At 54.1% G+C, this 17,574-nt stretch overlaps 1 protein-coding gene across 1 annotated transcript; it reads right to left on the bottom strand.

The window, feature by feature from the left end:
* Window positions 1-277: 277 nt before the first annotated feature.
* On the bottom strand, window positions 278-16,831 carry STK11IP (serine/threonine kinase 11 interacting protein). The gene is made up of 25 exons (XM_079782185.1): window positions 16,715-16,831; window positions 16,463-16,548; window positions 14,205-14,410; window positions 13,957-14,031; window positions 13,644-13,739; window positions 13,148-13,255; window positions 12,959-13,030; window positions 11,245-11,371; window positions 10,857-10,960; window positions 10,631-10,726; window positions 10,348-10,389; window positions 10,020-10,154; window positions 9,766-9,850; window positions 8,901-9,215; window positions 8,555-8,760; window positions 8,141-8,257; window positions 7,875-8,052; window positions 5,814-6,047; window positions 5,614-5,717; window positions 4,505-4,602; window positions 4,226-4,404; window positions 3,918-3,999; window positions 3,674-3,744; window positions 2,961-3,208; window positions 278-2,256 (listed from the first exon to the last, which is right to left on the bottom strand). The coding sequence occupies exons 2-25, from the start codon at window positions 16,521-16,523 to the stop codon at window positions 2,107-2,109; spliced, it is 3,189 nt and encodes a 1,062-aa protein (XP_079638311.1). The 5' UTR covers window positions 16,524-16,548; window positions 16,715-16,831; the 3' UTR covers window positions 278-2,106.
* Window positions 16,832-17,574: the final 743 nt, after the last annotated feature.

The raw sequence follows: 17,574 nt of genomic DNA, 5'->3' as shown, positions 1-17,574 counted from the left end.
TCTGGACAACTGTCGCCAGCCCTATCCTGTCAGGTCCTTCCAAACTGCCATCTCCTGCCACCTTGGTGCATGGGGAGCATCTGACAGGTCACTATCCCCCTAATTCCAAGCAGGGAGTGAGGCACAGGGCCCTTCATCCTGAGAGCCCCCCACCCCCATGTTAAGGGACTTGTTCCTTCACTGCTTCTAATGCTCTTCTCAAAAACACTCCCCTCCTCATTCTGGAGCTCTTATCTATTTATGGTCCCTTTTCAATCTCTTCTGATAGCTTAGCCCTTTCACTTAAAACCTGACATCTTTATTCTCTCCAGTTCGGCTAGGAGGGGTGAGAACCACCCATGAATTAATATTTCACCTAACACCTCACCCCACTCTGGGGGAAAGAGAAACCAAATATACGTCTGGGTCTGCCTGTCCCAGACAAGTCTAGGATTGTTCAGGAGATCCCCAACCCAGGGCAGGTGGGCAATGACCCCTGTCTGTGAATGGGGCTGGGCACACAGGCCGATCCCCTGCAGCAAAGAAGGGAGTGTTGCCCAGTGGTTTGCCGACAGCCCAGGCTTTGAAGTCATCCAAGCCTAGACTTACCAGGTCTCCTCCATTTGCTGGTGTGATCTAGAGCAAGTCATTGAACTCCTCTAAGCTTCTGTTTCCTCGCCTGTAACAAGATGCCACCCACTTCCCAGGACCCCTGTGAGGAGCACAATGCCAAGCACTTAGCTCAGCACCTGGCATGTAAATGCTCCACAGATGAGATCCATCCGTTATGACTCAGAACCCCACACACACACTCAGCCCAAGCCCAGCTTTGGGGCTCAAGGGCAGCTTGACTTGAGTCCCCAACATACCTTCCCCAGCCCTCTTACCAGGGCAGGGCCTGTCTACACAAGTATGTGGGTGCCACTACCGCAGTGCTCATTCTTGGGGACAAGAAGCAGATCCCGCTAGGCTAGCTCAAGTCAGAATGGGGGTTCATGTAGTTAGGACCTTTTCAGTGGCTCATATTTGGCTCCAATTAGCTTAAGCTAAAAAGAAAAAAGAAGAGGTCTCCCTAGCTCAGCAGTCACCAACCTTTTGGACCTCACAGACCACCAGTGGTCCACGGCCCACCGGCTGGCGGCCGCTGCCTTAGCTCACATCATCTAAAAGTCCAGGGTTATTTGCCTCCAGGCACGGTTGGGCCAGGGGACTCCAAGGACACTACCAGGACTTGTCCCTGCTCACTCCCCCTCAGCTCGCTCTTCTCTGCATGTTCCAGTTCCAGCAAAGCTCTCCCCTCAGGCCAGCGGCTGCAGGCTTATCCTCTCAGCAACCCGCATGGGGAAACTTGCTTCTTTCTAGATCGCTCCACCAAAAGGTCTGGGTGTTGGCAGGCCAAACCGGCTACATGTGCATTCCTGAACCAATCAGCGGGGCCACGTAGACAGAGGTCAAGGAGTGGGGTCAACCTCACCTGGCCCCCAGCGGAGTGAGGCAGTGCTGACAGAAGGCAGGAGCAGAAATCACCAGATGCCAACCCCAACTCCACGTACCCTCTCTCCAGTCACCCTCTCATGTCAGCCCCCACCACCAATGGCCTGAGGTCCTCACCAGTTCCCAAATGCATTTCAGGAGTGAGAATCTAACTGGCCCAGCTATTTGTTAGGCAGTGATTTCCAGGCTGAGCCGCATACCAGGCGCTGCGCGCTGAGGACTGGTGCCCATGGGTCAGCAGTCCCACTTGATCCCATGATGAGGGCAGAGGAGGGCTGAGACAGGGTCTCACAGGAAAAACAAGGCAGCTTGGGCCCCTCACTGGGCACGGCAGTTCCTGTCAGACAATGTAGAAGAACCACAGGCCTCCCGAGTGACGCATCTAAATACACTCATGACATCTAGAATGGAAATAGCTTTACTGATACCTGAGAAAAAGTGCAGAAGGAACATTCCTATGGCCACTTAGCCTGTCCCCTCGGGCCAGGTCATCCAGAGGCCTGACCATTTCTCTCCCCCTTCCCTGGAGCTGTGGGTCATCTGGGGTCCAGACCCTGGGGAAGTCCACAGCCAGAGCCTGGAGAACACCTGTGGCCAGGCTCCTGCGGCCAGGGTGGGGCCCGCATGGAGGCTTCACCGGTCAAGGTCTAGAGCCTCTTGGGTCACAGTTCGGAGGCCAATGGAAAACAACTGCTCCCAGGGCTCCCGGATCCAGGCCAGCAGGAGGGTCAGCTGCTCTGGACACACGACACGGAGTGCCCAAAAACTCTCAAGCCGGGACACCTGGCAGACCAAGAGTGGCAAGTGAGACTCAGAGGGCCACACCAGGGAAGGGGCGGGGAGGTCTCAGGGAGGACCACTGCCCTCTTGCTCCTGGCCTCTTCCCTTCCCCAAGCCAGTGTCACTCCCCATAAACGATGCTGACTTTTTAAACAGAACCCCACCGATGCTTACTGAAGGCCCCCACTATCTTGTTTCTTTAATCTTCCCTGTTTTCCAGAATGGAAGTTCTGGAGTCAATTCCAAGGAACTGCCTGGGGTTCAGTTCCTAGCTCTACCACCTGTGACCTGGGCAAGCTGGTTAACATCCCGAAACTGCAGTTTCCGCATCAGTACTAGGACTAATGATAGGACCTCCTCACGTGCAGGTTGTAAAGGTTAACTGGCTGGCAGAAGGGCCCAATCAAATGCAAACCCCAGGGAGCAGCCGCCGCTGGGTGCTTTCACTCAAGGCCACCAGCTAAGACAAGGCTGGGCTCCAAGTTCATGGTGTTTCCACAGCCTACAGCTGCCCACCCTCCCCCCACTTGCTCTTGTCCAAACCCAGTGAGCCTCCCAGGTCCTTGTACCCTACTTCTCTGTTCTCCCCATACTGCCCCCAATTCCTAGTCTTCCTAGACCCATTTCCCACACCACAAACCACCTCTGCACACCTCCCCCGCCCCACTCTCTCTCACACACTCACATACACATGTGCACACACACACCTCATCGTAGAAGACCAGCCGCAGGTCCTCCGGGGCCGTGCGATAGAGCAGCACCGAACTCAAGCTGCTGAGTGGCTGCTGCTCCCGGACACACAAGGAAGGGCCAGGCCCCGAGGGCAGGGCCTTCTCAGAGGCTTGGCCAGATGCCGCTGGAAGAGGGGCTTCTGCCTGGGACCCTACAAGGTCCTCATCTAACAGGTACAAGGTGGACAGAGTCAGCAACAGGGACACAGGACAGGTCACGGGGCCTGCAGTAAAAGAGGCAGGGCGAGGATGAGTGCAAGGCTGCAGGGAAGCCCAGACCCTGTGGCCAAGGCCCAGCGCGTGGGAGAAGAGGGCGAGCCACACTGAGATGGCCACAAAGCAACTAAGCCTTTGGGACAAACGTCAGGCACCTCTAGCCTCCAAAACCTCTGAGGCCTAAGACAAAGGAAACCTGCCCACCACCCACCCGACTCAGAAAGGAGGGTCCACTCTCGCCTCCTCCCACAGGATGAGGCAGAGCAGACCCAGCCAACCTGCTCCACCTCACAGCGAGCCTGGGCCCGAGAGCAAAGGTTTCTGGGCACCTCTCGGCCCCACCCAGAGAGACTGGGGACACTGAGGGGGTTATCTGGGTATGCCCAGGAGTGACAGGAAGTCCAGATGCCAGGAACTGAGAATTGCTACAAGGGCACGGAGGGCTGGGAGAAGATGGGGTACAGAGGTCTCACCTTCCACCAGGAACACTTGAAGGTAGAAGAACCGGGAAGGCTCCGAGGAAGAGTCTCTTTCCAGTAGTGGCCTGCGGGGAAGGTGGCAGCCCCAGGAGAGAGTGGTCAGCTGGAGGGGAGGGGGGGAGTCACAGGAGGGGCAGACAGGGAGGAAGAGCCAGGCCTGGGGGCCTGAGTCAGGTGGCCTGTGCTCTAAGAGCAGCCGCTAGAGACCAACCCCAGCCTCACCCTCCCACTGACTCACCAGAATCGGTGCTCTGGGGTCACCTCCTCCTCTGTGGCACTGACGCTGCTCCTCCAGGCTGGGGGCAGAGACTGCAAGACATCTGGACGGTGCCAGCCAGAGACAGGGAGCCCTCATGACTCCACCTCTTCTATCCCAACCTCACTGCCTCTCAACACCTTCCCATTCTCCGTATTTCTAGATTCCAGGAACTTCTCTGAGAGGGGAGTTTCATTACCCATGTGTCTCAGCTGTGGGTAAACCTATGACCCTCGGCCTGCCCGGCCTGCCCTCCCTGCCTCTCCCTTCCTCTCCCTTCCCTCTCTCACCAGTGAGTTCCTCCAGGAAGGCTCGGCAATGCTTGGCATCTCGGGGCAGCAGGACACAGCTGCCCGCTCCAGCTGCCCACTCCAGCCGCAGGCTCTGTCCTGCCAGGCCCAGCTCTATGCAGCTCAGATCCTGCAGGGGAATGGCCAGGGTTGGCTGCAGCCAGCTAGCTGGAGGCCCGCTGTGGAGAGAGGAGGGGCAGAGTGGCAGGAAAGAGAAGAGTGAAGTGAGACCCATAGAGGAACCCTGACCCTTCCCTGGCCACGGCCCCGTTCACTCACCAGATCTCCCCTGTCACTTTCAACACATAAAGCCTGTGGTCAGACACAACCACGAGACACAGACACTCCCCAGGGTGGCCTGCCAATACCAGCGGCACCTAAAGAGCAAAGGAAGTTGATGAGAAACAGAGAGGACTAGGAAGGCAGCTGCCAGATGGAGAGCCGAGCTCCTGTGACAGCACCTTCAGCCTGCCCCTCCCTGCTCATCCATCCCGGACTCTCCATTGGCCACGCTCTCCATCCCACAGTCCCTGCCCTCCACACTCTGCCAGACTAATTGTTCTAAAACATAAAACTGGGTGCCACTGCCCTGCTTCCAATCCTTCAGGGGCTCCCATGGCCTTTGGGATCAAATCCAAACTCCTTAGCAGACACACGAGGTTGCTCCTGAACGGGCCCCTGCCTGCCTGTCCAGACTCCTCTTGGTCATGGTCCCCCACCCCCCCACCCCCCACATTCTGGCTGCCCCCATCAGGGCAGTTCTCCCCACTAGTTACTCTCTCAAGTCTCCATGCATGTGTTGCTTCCTTTTCCTAGAACATCCTTCCTCCCTTCTCTGCAACTCATCCTTCAGGACTGGCCTAGCCATCACCTCCCCAGGAAGGGGCAGCTTCCCTAACCTCCTCAGGCTGGATCAGATGCCCTTCTAGGGCCTTCGCCTGATCCCAGCACTTTTGCATCACGTGATCATTGTCTGTTTCTCACATGGGAATGTAAGACAGAGGACAAGACTGATTTACTCTAGCTCCTTCAAGTCCAGCACATGCTAGGTGCTCAGCAGGGGGTCCAAAAGCATCCTGTTTTTACAGTAATGACAGGAGGTCCCACTTACTGAGGCCATGTGCTGGGCTGGGCAGTTTGCAGACTTGACTCTCCCTGTTGCTACCACACTCTGAAAGGTTAAGTATTATTCCCCTTACAGAGGAGTGACAACAGCGACTCAAACACCAAGGATCGTGTCCACAGACACACAGCAAGTAACTGCTGAAGCCAAACGGAAGCCAGACCTAGCAGTTCCAGAGCAACAGCTTAAGATTCCGTTGGCTGTGATGGAACGAGCAGGCGCCCTGCTCAGCTAGGGGCAGGGGCAGTGCCAGGCTGGCACAGACCTTGATGCAGCACTGGAACTCCTCCTGGGCATCGGTGAACACCTCAACATCCAGGAAGAGCCGGAGTCGGTGGTCCACAGAGCGGAGGCCACAGCGCTCGGGGGCTGGGAACATGCAATGGGCCATCAGCCTGCCCCGGCTGTGCGGCTCCATCTCCCCTCCCCCAAACACCAGCCCAGTCTCGTTTTGCCTATACTCACGGGGACTGAGGCTCCACCTGTGGCGGTCGTGGGAGCCCAGTGCCTGAGATGGGGTACTATCAGCCCTGGTGCTGTCGTCACTTTCACCAGGAGGGTCATCGTGGACTGTGCTAGGGGACTGCGACGAGGCTGGCAGCTGCTCTTCCTGGCTCTCCTCCCCGTTGGGGGCTCCCCCGGACAGAGCCAGGAGAACCACATGGTCACTACCACAGTTTGGACACACAGTAGGAGACTCTGGAGGAAGGGATGGGTATAGTCCCCGTGAACTCCCACACAGCACCACAACCCCCCACCACGCTCATAATGCTCCCCACCCACTCTCAGACTCACCTAGGCCCACATCTCCAGCTTCATACACTACCACCATACACTACCCACCACTCCCAGCACACCTGCCTCCCTCTGCAGGCCTGGCTGCTAACCAATCCCTCCCCATCCAGTGAGGGACAAGCAAACTCAGATCCATGGACCACAGCCCCTCAAAATACACCCTGTCATTTCAGGCCTTCTCAGAAAGAGCCAAATTCAACCACAGCCAAATTCTGGTTCCCTCCCACAGCCTGAGCTGGTCATGTGCTTCAATGCTCTACCAGCAATATCTGAAGCCCCAAATCAACAGACCAGGAGGGCAGGGTACCAGAGATAGGTCCAATTCCAGGCTCCATCACATAAAGGCTATCATCTATGCAATATGACAAGTCTCCTAAGCTCTCTGTGCCTGGTTTCTCATCTGTAAGATGGGGATGATGACAGTGCCAATGTGTTTTTTTTTAGAGAAGGGAGAGGGAGAGAGAGAGAAACATCGATGATAAACATGGATCGGCTGCCTCCTGCACACCCCCTACTAGGTATCGTGCCCACAACCCGAGCATGTGCCCTGAACAGGAATCAAACGGGCGATCTCTTGGTGCATGGGTCGACACTCAACCACTTAGCCACACAGGTCGGGCAACAGTGCCAATCTTATAAGGTTACCAGGATGAGTGAACGTAATCAGGTAGAGAAGCCAGGACAGGGATCAGCAACAAGAAGCATTCTTCGAGCAGCTACAATGTGCTTGGCATGTGCTAGAACCTTCAAACAACTGACACACCCCTCCCAAGACTTTGTTTAGGGCCCAGCACTGTGCCTGGTGCCTTTCTGTCACACTTAAATCTCCCACCAGCACTTTGGGGCAATTTCATTCTCATCTCTGTTCGGACAAGATACCAGAGACTCAAGCAAAAAGTGAATGGAGCACACAGGACTGTTCATTAATAATGCTTCCACTGAAGAAACCTCAGGGGCCACAGGACCCCACAGAGGACCGCCAGGGCCCAGGAGGAGGCAGGGCTATTTCCACTACACACGCTGCCCTGCTGAGCTTCTGGGGCCTGCCGCCCCCTGGGTAGGCTCAGGGTGAAGTTGGAGAGGGTCCATTTTCTGAGTAAAATTTAAATTCCTGCTCCAGCTGCTGCCAGGAGGAAAGTAATAAAAAGCATGCATTTCAACATAGGAGTTATCAAGAATATCTTTCTTCTTCAATGTCTTCAAAGGCATGGCTTTCTGACTGTTCTACAATGGAAAATTTTCTCATCTTAAAGAACAGAATGCAAAGAGATGCCACAAGGCACAACTCAGTATCTAGCAGCTTCCAAGGTCAGTCAGGAAGGACAATCTCAGCCAACTCCCAAAGCATCTTACTCAACAGCCAGACGTGCTCGGAGGGCATCACTAAAACCCAGCAGTGCACTGAGGGCTCATTAGGTTTTATGTAGTTTCTGAAATGTTAGCCAAAAAAGGGGGAAAGCCTCCAGGTTATGAAAAAATAATGAATATGTTTAAATAGTTACAGAGATTGTATTTCCTGACATTTCAGGGAGAGTGGGGGGAGGAGATACAATTTCTCCTTTTCTTACTTTTGTAAATGTAGCAGGCAGACGGTTTTATTTTTCCTCCAGGCAGAAAGTGGTCCCCACTCCTTTCTTCCCTGGGGGACCCCTCCACACTCACTCCCTCCAAGCCATTTTCCCCACAATGGCAGGAGGTGCATGGGCAGGAGGTCAAGGGCAGGGCTTATACCTGTATTTTGGAACAGAGGCCTCCAGCCCTCCACACTGTCCAGTTCCAAACTGGTATCCCCTGGCTTGAAATCGTGGCCACAACGTAGACACTGGAGTCTGCCTCCCAGCTGGTCCCTTGCTTCCCCCAGCTGATGCTGAACCTTGGTGGCTGCTGGGGTCAACACAGCAAGCAGCTCCTGAAACAGGGCGGCCGGGCACAGCTGTGAGCAGGAGGACCCCGGCCCTCGGCTTCCAAGCTCCCACCAGCCTCCTGGGCCCCATCACCTGGACAGCGGCTTGGGCGTCAGGCTCTAGCACCACATAGCGACGCAAGTGCCGGTCCGGGCGAATGTATGAGAAGCGAAGAGCGAGGACAGGGGGCAAGGGGGGCAGCTCTGAGCCCTGTGAGGAAAGAGGGGACCAGAAAAAGAAGAAGAAAAAAAAACAGCAGAGGGATTAGGGTTACACTGAGAGCACAGAGGGAAACCACAGCTCTGGACTCCATTAAAAGGCTTTTGCTACCATCGCGCTCTGGCCCACAAGCTCTGCTCCTGGCCAGCCACCCAAACCGCCTGGAGCCACCTCTGGCCCCCAGCTACCTCCTCACAGCCCGGTGCCCAGCACTCAGAGCCATGTTGTCAGAGCTGGCTCCCAAACAAAGCCCAGCGCCTCCTCCAGAACCCCCACCCCCACACTCACCTCGGGCAGCGGTTCCCTCTGGGCTTCAGTCTCAGGCTCTATTTCTGCTGCCTCCAGACTCTGGAGCTCGAGCCGTTCCAGGGTCCGAGCTGCTTGGAGTTCCACCTCAAATAGGTGCCCGGACGTGACCCGGAGAAAGCGCTCCTTGCCCCGCACGCCCTGAGGCCCCTCCAGGGGACATACCAACATGGGGCGACAGAGCTCCGCTGAGGAGAAATCAAGAGAGGGGCCTGTAAGGACAGGAAGGTACCAAGACTCTGCCCTCCCGTGAGCTGGCCCTCCATCCACAAGGGGTCAGCCACCCCACTCTCCCAGACACACCACCCTGCAGCCACCAAGAGCTCACCTTCCACTTCCTTCTGCGCCTCCTCCTCCTCCTCCTTTCCCTGCTCCTCAAACTCCTCTTCCGCCTGTGGCTCCGGCCCCACGCTGACCTCCTCTGCCATTTTCTGTGGTGACTCCTCTGGGAGTGGAGGACTGGGCACAGGCTCTGGGCTCGGTGTGTCCGGGGGCAGTGTGCTGAGGGCAGGAGTCTTAGAGGAAGCCAGGGCGGGGATTCCCGAGGTCTCCAGGTGATTCCTGTACTGCAGCCAGTCCCGGCCAAACTGTTCCCGGAAGCTGTTCATGAGTTCAAGTTCCCGATGCTGCTGCACAAACCGTCCTGGACAGGTGTATTGGGGCAGGACAGGGGGTGGTGGGGGAGGGAGGTACACAGCTTAGCCAGCCCCGTCCCTACCACCACCCTGTGAGTGCTCCTCAGGGTGAAGGAAGAGTCAGTGTAACAGGTGGAGGTGGTAAGGGTTCAGAGAGGCTAAAGGCTTCCCGCAGCAACATGCCCTGAAGCATAATCTGCGAAACACCCTGGTCACATGCAGTTCACAGCCACACCTCATGCACTACTTCGGGAGATTCGCAATACAGAGCAGCACATTGAAGGTCCTACAATGGCCCAGAGGGAGGACACCTATTTGTCTAACCAAGCATCTCCCAAACATATCTGGCCACGAATCCTTGTGACATCCCACAAAATTAATGCTCCTTGTAAAACACTTCGGAAGGTGCTGTCCAGGAGCAGTCTCTTCTCCTTTCCCCAAAAAGAGGGAAGACTAAGAGGCCCTCTACAGTGCTGCACTCCACCAAACAAAATTCCTGACCAGAGCACTGGGGAGCGCTGGGCTGGGACACGGGAGGCTGGGGGAGGGCTGACTTACCAGCCGGGGAGGGGTCCGGAGTCCGGGGCTCTGGGTCCGTGTCACTGGGTTCTGAGATACTTGCCCGCCTCACGCGAACTCGGCCCTGAGTTTGGGTAGAGTGATGAAATTCTATGAAAGCCAGGCCGCCCACCCAACCTACCCAAACCACCCCACCCACACGCAAGGACAAAGCCTTACTATTCTTAGCCCATCAACAACCCAGAGCCCGTCCAGGGACCCAACCCCAGTACAAGGCAGCCTAGGACAGTTACCTTCAACTTACGAATCGGGGGCTGGGCCACAATGCCCCCTGAGGAGAGGCTGTCACTCAAGTCAACACCCCCTGAGGTTTCAGTGGTACTCCCCACCGGCCAGGACGGAGTCGGGGCCTCTGAGGATGTGGAGGTCTGGCGTGTGACAACAGGAAAGAGAAAGAGGTCAGAGCCAGAGGAACCTCTGTCCTATCCAAGCTGGCCGAGAGGCGGGACCCACCTCCAGCTGCCCGGGAAGCCCCTTACCCCGAAACCCTGTTTCCTTCAGCGAGGGTCCTCCCTAATCAGCCCTTGCTGTCCCACTCCCGCCACTCCCCAGCACACTCACCTGAAAATCAGTCAGTAATAAGACCTTCCCATCAAGAAGGAACTGAACAAAGAGAAGAGGAGGGGGCAGTCTTGGTGGGGGGCTCATTCCCTGGGGGAGCTCCAAGCCAGGGTGGGAGCCCTCCTGGGCCTGTGAGGACCACCAGGCTGAGCAGGTGGTACCAGCATAATAAGCAAGAATAAGCAAGGGGTCCCGGGAGGGGGTGAGAAGAGGCAAGAGGTGCAGGGGTGAGGGCGGCCAGGGCAGGAAAGGGAAAGTGAGCGGATATGGGAAGATCACTCACACCAGAAGCAGCACCCCTGGCCCGGGGTGACAAGTACTGGGCGGTGGCCGCTCGGTGTGCAGGGTGGAACCACAAAGGGTTTCCCTCCAGGTAGAGCTGAGGGGCAGGAAGGAGACAGAGGTGGGTGTGAGCCTCCCTGTGGGAGGAAGGCCCTGAGCACATCAGCACCGGGAGGAGGGAGGGGCGCAAGGCTGGCTTCCAGGTCTTTGAAGCGCCCAAGCCTCACCTTGCGGAGCTCAGCCAGCAGGCACAGTGGTGACAGTGCCCTGTGTTCTTCCAACAGGTTGTATGCCACATCGAGGTGCCGCAGCTTCCTCAGCTGCTCCAGGCCTGGGCGGAGGCGAGAAAAGAGGAAGGGCATGTGAGTGAGAGCAAGTGTGGAGGGGGTGGGATTAGGGCTGGGGGTGCAGTGCATGCTGGGGGTAGGCTGGGGAGGGTGCAGGGAAAAGATAACCCTGGGCACCTCAGACCTGCGGGTGAGCGTGCATCAGCTCTGAAGGCACACGGTTCCCAGGCCGCCTGGCCATCCTGAGTCTCACACTGCCCCGATCCCCTCCATGTTTGCCCCACCCTCTCCTCCTCCCTGCCTACCACCACTGCACTCCCCCACTCACCATGCAGGCCCTGGAGCTCATTGCCTCGCAGTATCAGGGTCCCCAGAGTAGCTCCTGAGGGTCCTATTCTCGGCACCAAACACAGGTGGTTATAGGAGATGTCCAGATGGTAGAGCTCAGACAAGTCCTGGGAGGAAGCGGGGTGACAAAGATCCTCTCCTTGACCAAACTCTAGGCCCCTCTAAGCCCTCTTCTCCACTAGGCCTTACCCTTGGCCTGTGAAAACTGCAGACTCTCAGCACAAACGATTTCATCTACCCATCCTCTCCCCCACATTAAACTTGAACAAGTACTAGTTTAGTTTCTGATAGCTCAAGCCCACATCCCTAGGATGACGACTCCAGCCACTTACATTCCTGCCTGGAAAAACTCAATGCTACCAAGAGAACTGAGTTTGTTCCAGCCAACACCTAAAGATAGGGCCCGTCTCCCAGCTTCCGTGGGGTAAGAAGCCTAACGTTGGCAAGTGCCAGTTAACAAACCCAGACAGGTTGGTTTCACATAGTCCAATGTCCCCTTCCTGCCTTTTTTTTTTTTTTAAAGATATTTTTATTGATTTCAGAGAGGAAGGGAGAGAGACAGAGATACTAGTAGAAACATCAATGATGAGAGAGAATCATCGATCAGCTGCTTCCTGCATGCCCCCAACTGGGGATCAAGCCTGCAACATGGGCACTTGCCCTTGACCAAAATCAAACCCGGGACCCTTCAGTCCCCAGGCCGATGCTCTATCCACTGAGCAAAACCAGCTAGGGCCCCTTCCTGCTTTTTGTAAATTTCCACTTCCCTGACTTCAGAGGAACCTGACTAGAGTCTGGCCAAGGACAGAATACGCTCAAGCCTCCGCTGCCCCCCTCCCCATCTCCTCACTCCCACTTCAACATGTCCAATTACCTCTGCACAAACCGAACTGGAGTTCAGTTCATGCTGAAGAGTTTATTACTGATTAGGATTTTTACTACTGATTAAATACCATAATAGTTTATTACTTAATAAACTACTACAATAGTTTATTATTATTAAAACCTGTTCTTACCACTTTAACTAGTGTCTGGCTTTCTCTTTCACAGGGAGACACGAGAGAAGGGTTCTTCACTATCATCACAAGAGCCACCCTTTTCTGGCTAGGCACTGAGCTAAGTAGCATCAGATACTCTTCATAATCATTCGAATATAAAAGTGAATACTCCTGCCCTGGTCAGTGTGCTCGGTGGTTAGAGCATCAGCCTGTACACCGAAGGGCATTTACCTGGGTTGCAGTTTCGATACCCTCCCCAGTCGCAGCGCAAGCCGAAGGCAACCAATAGAATGTGGAAGGCAACCAATCAATGTGTTTCTCTCACATCGATGTCTCTCTCCCCTTCATTCCCTCCCTTCCACTCTAAAAATCAACCAATGGAAAAAATATCCTCAGGTGAGGATTAACAAAAAAAAGCAAAACAAAAATGTTTCCATTCCTATTGTTTCCACTTTTCTGGTGAAGAAAAAGAGATGTTAACTAATTTGTCCCAAGTCACACAGGGATTAGGAGCTGAGATTTGAATACTGGTTTGTCTTATGCTGAGCCTGAGCCCCCAAACAACACTGCCTCACAGGATACAGCTCCATCCTAAAGGCAAGAGCACGTGGGAGCAAAACTGGGTCCAGGAGAGGTCAGAGCAGAATGATCAGAGGCCCCAGTGGCATCGGCTCCAGGCAAACTGCTCACACTCACCATCAGGAAGTCCTTGCAGCCCTGGAGTTGATTGTGGCTCAGGTTCAAGAAGCGCAGAGCTGACAAGAGACGCTGTGGAGGATGGGAAGAGGAAACAGAGGATCGGACACCTCCAGGCAGCGAGCTGGCCCCTCTCCCTAAACACCCATCCCTGTCCTTCCCCAAACCCCTTTCCTCTGAGGCACTCACCAGGGAGCTGTCTAAGGCAGTCAGTGCATTGTAACTGAAGTCGGCAGAAAGCAGAGCCAGCCAGGGCAGGGCAGAGCAGAGGTCGCCACCGCAGGCTGAGAGGAGCTCCTGAGACAAGGTGCTCAGTCACCTCCATTCTCCTCTCCTCCCCACACCAAGGCCTCACTTTAGGGCCCAGCCATTCATTCATTCTTTATATGCTGAGTTCAGTCTGAGTACAGACTGAAAGAGAGCCCAGGGCCCTATCCTCCAGGCATCCACTGTGGGGAGAGTGAGGTGACAGAGAGGAGAATATGTAACACAATATGGTAGGTGTGACTAGGAATATATGGACAGGTACAGAGTGTTGTGGGAGCACAGTGGAGGGAGGAAGTGCACTGTCCAGAGGGAAGTGGGAGGCAGGAGCAGGGAAGGCTGCCGAGAAGGGGGAATGTAAGAGTTTGGTCCTCTATGTCTCTCACAACAAGGCATCTGGACCCACCCCCATCCTCCCTACCTCTAATGTCTGGATGCTCCGGCTGCAAATCAGGGTCTCCAGCTGGGAATAGATGCCACGGAGGCCATGAAGGCAGTGGACAGGGACACCTCGGAGCTATAGCAAAGGAAGGGAAGAAGGGAAAAGATGACAAAGCCAACTATGGTTCAGGGAAGCATTAAGTGGTAAAGAGAGTAGATGCCACATTACTGCAGAGCAATGGGCACTCTCAGGCCTGCCCCTTCTCCACCAAAAGAAGCCACCTCTCTTTCCCATCCTCAAATGGCTGCCTCAAGCTGGGTTTAGTGTTGCAATATCCCCCAATGCCCCATACCTCCAGCTGCCGAAGGGACTTGAAGGGAAAAATCTTGATGGGTCCTGGGAGGCCAGGACCAGGAACATGGACCAGCTAAAAGGAAAAACATTCAGATCAGTGATGTCTTTCTTAGCCCAGCCACCCATAGCTCTCACACCTTTTGGATCTGAGCCCTGCAGATTTCTTGCACCCATGCTACACCCCAGTCCCACCTCCACTATTCTCCTGGGCTTTTTGTATATCCTGCCCCGTTCCCATCCCAGAACCTTGAGTGAAAGCGTTTTCTGCAGCACATCGAAGAGGAACTGAAGCTGGAGGATGACAGGGGAGTCGGTGGGGTGGGAGGGCAGAGCCACAAAGCCTGTCTGGCCAGGGCCCCATGGCCCCAGGTACAGCTCAAATACGTGGTTCAGCTGCTGCAGCGTGGCAGTCAGCAGGCTCAGTGTGCTACAGCCAGACAGGACCACATCCCCTGCAGGGAGAGGGGCAGACAGGAAGGGGGACATAAGGAAAGGGTCTTTGCCTTTATTCTGAGACTTTGTGACCCCCGCCCCCCCCCCCAGGACACACCCACTCCAGTCTATATTGTAGGATCAAACTTTTTATCTTCTTCTCACTTAAAAGTCCTCAAAGGCTCCTCTATCTTCAAAAAAAAGGCCCTAACTCTTCAGCCTGACATGTGAGATTGTTTCATTACATGCCTCTGGCTTTTCTAAATTTCCTTTTCCCTTCTGCTCAAAAGAGCCTGTTCTACTCACACTGCTGGAGACAGAGTCAACCTGGTTCACAGCTCCTTCATTTTCTGACACAACCCTTCCACTCTGCCCAGCTTGACACCCCCAGGCAGTTTTCTCAATACACAATACTGTTAAACTTTTCACTATACTCACTCTTTTTATGTAAAAACCAACTGGGTGTTTTATCTTTTATTTTATTTTCTGGTTGCAAAAGTAATATGCACACTTACAGAAACTCTCCAACAGTACTAAAATGCATGTCACAGAAAGACTAACCACTCATGACAGCACCAAGGTATTGCTCTCTCTGGTAAAACTGCTCTCTCCAATGAGACTGTCACCCTTCAGGGAACCTTTTGGTATTCACCCCTGTACCTAAAAAGGTGCAACTATATGGTAGGCATGGAGAATTATTTTTTTTTACCTTTTTAAAAAATATAAGGATACAGTCAAAGGATGTCCTAACAATAGTACAAATAAGTCCCCCTAAAACCCTTCACCCAGTTTCCCCAATGGTTACATTCATATATAGTACAATATCAAAACCAGAAAATTGGCATTGGTACAAGGTATACTTATAGTCCTATGTCATGTCATATGTGTAGATTCCTAAAGCCAACACCACAATCAAGAGACCAAACTATTCCATTACCACAAAGATCTCCCTCCTACTATCCCTTTTTACCCACACACACTATCATCCCTAACACCTGGAGCCAAGTCAGACTTTTCTGAATAAATTAACAAATCCCATAACCTTGCATGAAGGATTTTCTGTGTACCAGACACTAGATACAGACATGGTTCAAGGACTCTTCCCACCCTCAAAGAGCCTCCCAGTCTAGAAGAGCAGATTAGATATGTGCACAGTTAATTACACAAGCCAGTTTTAACTGCTACAAAGAGAGATTTCACAGAGACCATCAATGGGAGTGCAGTGATGGAAGGCACCTACCATTAACTGAGTAATATGTGCCAGACAACTCTGTTACTTCACTTAAACTTCATCAAAATCTCCTAAAGAACACTATTAACCCCCCTCTTACAAATACAGAAATTGGGGCTCAGAGAAGTTAAGATTTGATATCATATAGCTGGTAGGAAGCTGCTACTTCTGTGTGATCTCAAGGCCAACACTTTTCTAACCACAACTAATGCCAAGCATGTGCTGAACAACTATTATGGCTCCACTGTGCCCAGGCACTGAGAAGTGCTATTATAATAACAGCTACCAATTTTGAGCACTTACAATATACGCAAACACTGTACTAAAGGCTTCATCTGAATTAGAATTAATCCCCACAACCACCTTTGAGCTAAGTACAATCATTATGCCATTCTGCTGGTGAGAAAAACAGGCTAAAAAAACTTAAAACAATGAGGCCAAGTAAAGAGAGTTGGGATTCCAAATCACGTGGGTCTGACTTCAAATCTCGTGCTTTTAACTTTGCTATACTCAGGTCCTCGCCACACAACAGTGATTAGGCCCTGTCTCTGGTCTCGAGGGGCTTACAGCCAAGTAAGGATCACCTTCCTGTGAGAGTATCGGAGGGCGCACGGAGGAAGTGGCAGTGACGCTTGGCCGGGAAGGATGGCTAAGGTTTAAACTGTCAAAGACAAAGGACACTAGGCAACAGCGAACAAACCCGAAGGAGTAAGGAAAGTGACACACACACCCTCGTGACCCTAAACAGCTGTAACTCCCGGACTCTTCAGGGGGAGTGGCCCTGGAAGGCAGCAAGCAGCCGACCTTGCCCCAGCTCCAGCTCAACCGGAAGTCCACTCACCTGATTCCCGCAGCAGCCCCGCGAGCTTCCACAATAAGGAGTCCCGCGGGGCCGTTGTCATGGCCACGGGACGCTGGGGGCGGAGCCTGTAGAAAGAGGAAGCGAAAGAGCCTCAGGTGGGTGGTACTGCCCAAAGGCCAGGATGTCCTAGCGAACCGAGGCCTCTCGCGGAGAAATAAAGCAAGAAAGAGGCTAAGAGCGTCCTCCATGGTGCCCTTTTCTGGAGCACGAGGCCTGGTCAGACAGACTCACCCCGCTGGGCGATCCGCTCACCGGCTCTGCAGCCCGGCGCCCAGCGTGGAGAGACGGGAAGTACCACCCCGGAAAAAAAGCCAGATGGAGGGAGAACCGGAAAGCACGCCTCCGCTGCCGGAAAGCACGCCCTAAGTCGTGCACACGTGTCGGGTGGGGGCGTGCTCGCTGCTGCAGGCGGAGGCTGGCCTTGGGGCGGAGCTGCCTGTGCCCAGACCGCGTCCCAGAGCTGGGCCCCCACCGCCTCCGCCCCGCTGTGGGCCCCTCACAGCCTGGGGCGGCCGCTGGGCTCGTCCCGGCCCCTCCGAGCCAGTGAGGAAAACCCGACTGGCTGTTTGCAAACTGGGAGGGGAAGCAAAGTTTCGAGAAATGGAATTTGCTGTTAGGAAAAGACTCCTCCAAAGCGAATTGCAATGAAAGGAGAGCGTGTCTTCCACAGCAAGTGAAAGAGCTGGGGTTAAAAGGAGACATATGTAAAACTTTAGACAACAGAAAAAGGAAAGAGCTGGGGTTGGCGGAGGTGCCGCTTCTGGGGTTCCTTTGGCACTTTTTCCTAAATCTCCTCCAAACTCTGGGGGTTTTTTGGTTGTTTTTTTTCCTTCAGCAATATCAGGCTCACATTAGTGATTGGTAACGTTCTACGTGCATCTCGTCCTTTGTTTTTACGGTGCTTCCCCTCATCAGAAAATTATAACAAACTAGCGTAGCGGCACGCGGGCCGCGCGAGTTGACATGCTTGAACGTGTTAGGGAAAAGGGGACCTGGCCCTGAGCGCATCTGCCTAGTGTTGCAGGTGGTGTGCGGGTTCTTGATTTACTGCAGGAAAGATCTCACAGTACAAGTCCTGGTGATTTTTAAAT

This window comes from Cnephaeus nilssonii (assembly GCF_951640355.1).
Source record: "Cnephaeus nilssonii genome assembly, chromosome: 10".
Taxonomy (NCBI): Eukaryota; Metazoa; Chordata; class Mammalia; order Chiroptera; family Vespertilionidae; genus Cnephaeus; species Cnephaeus nilssonii.
Note: the sequence above shows the minus strand (reverse complement) of the source record. Positions and strands in the feature narration are given on the sequence as shown.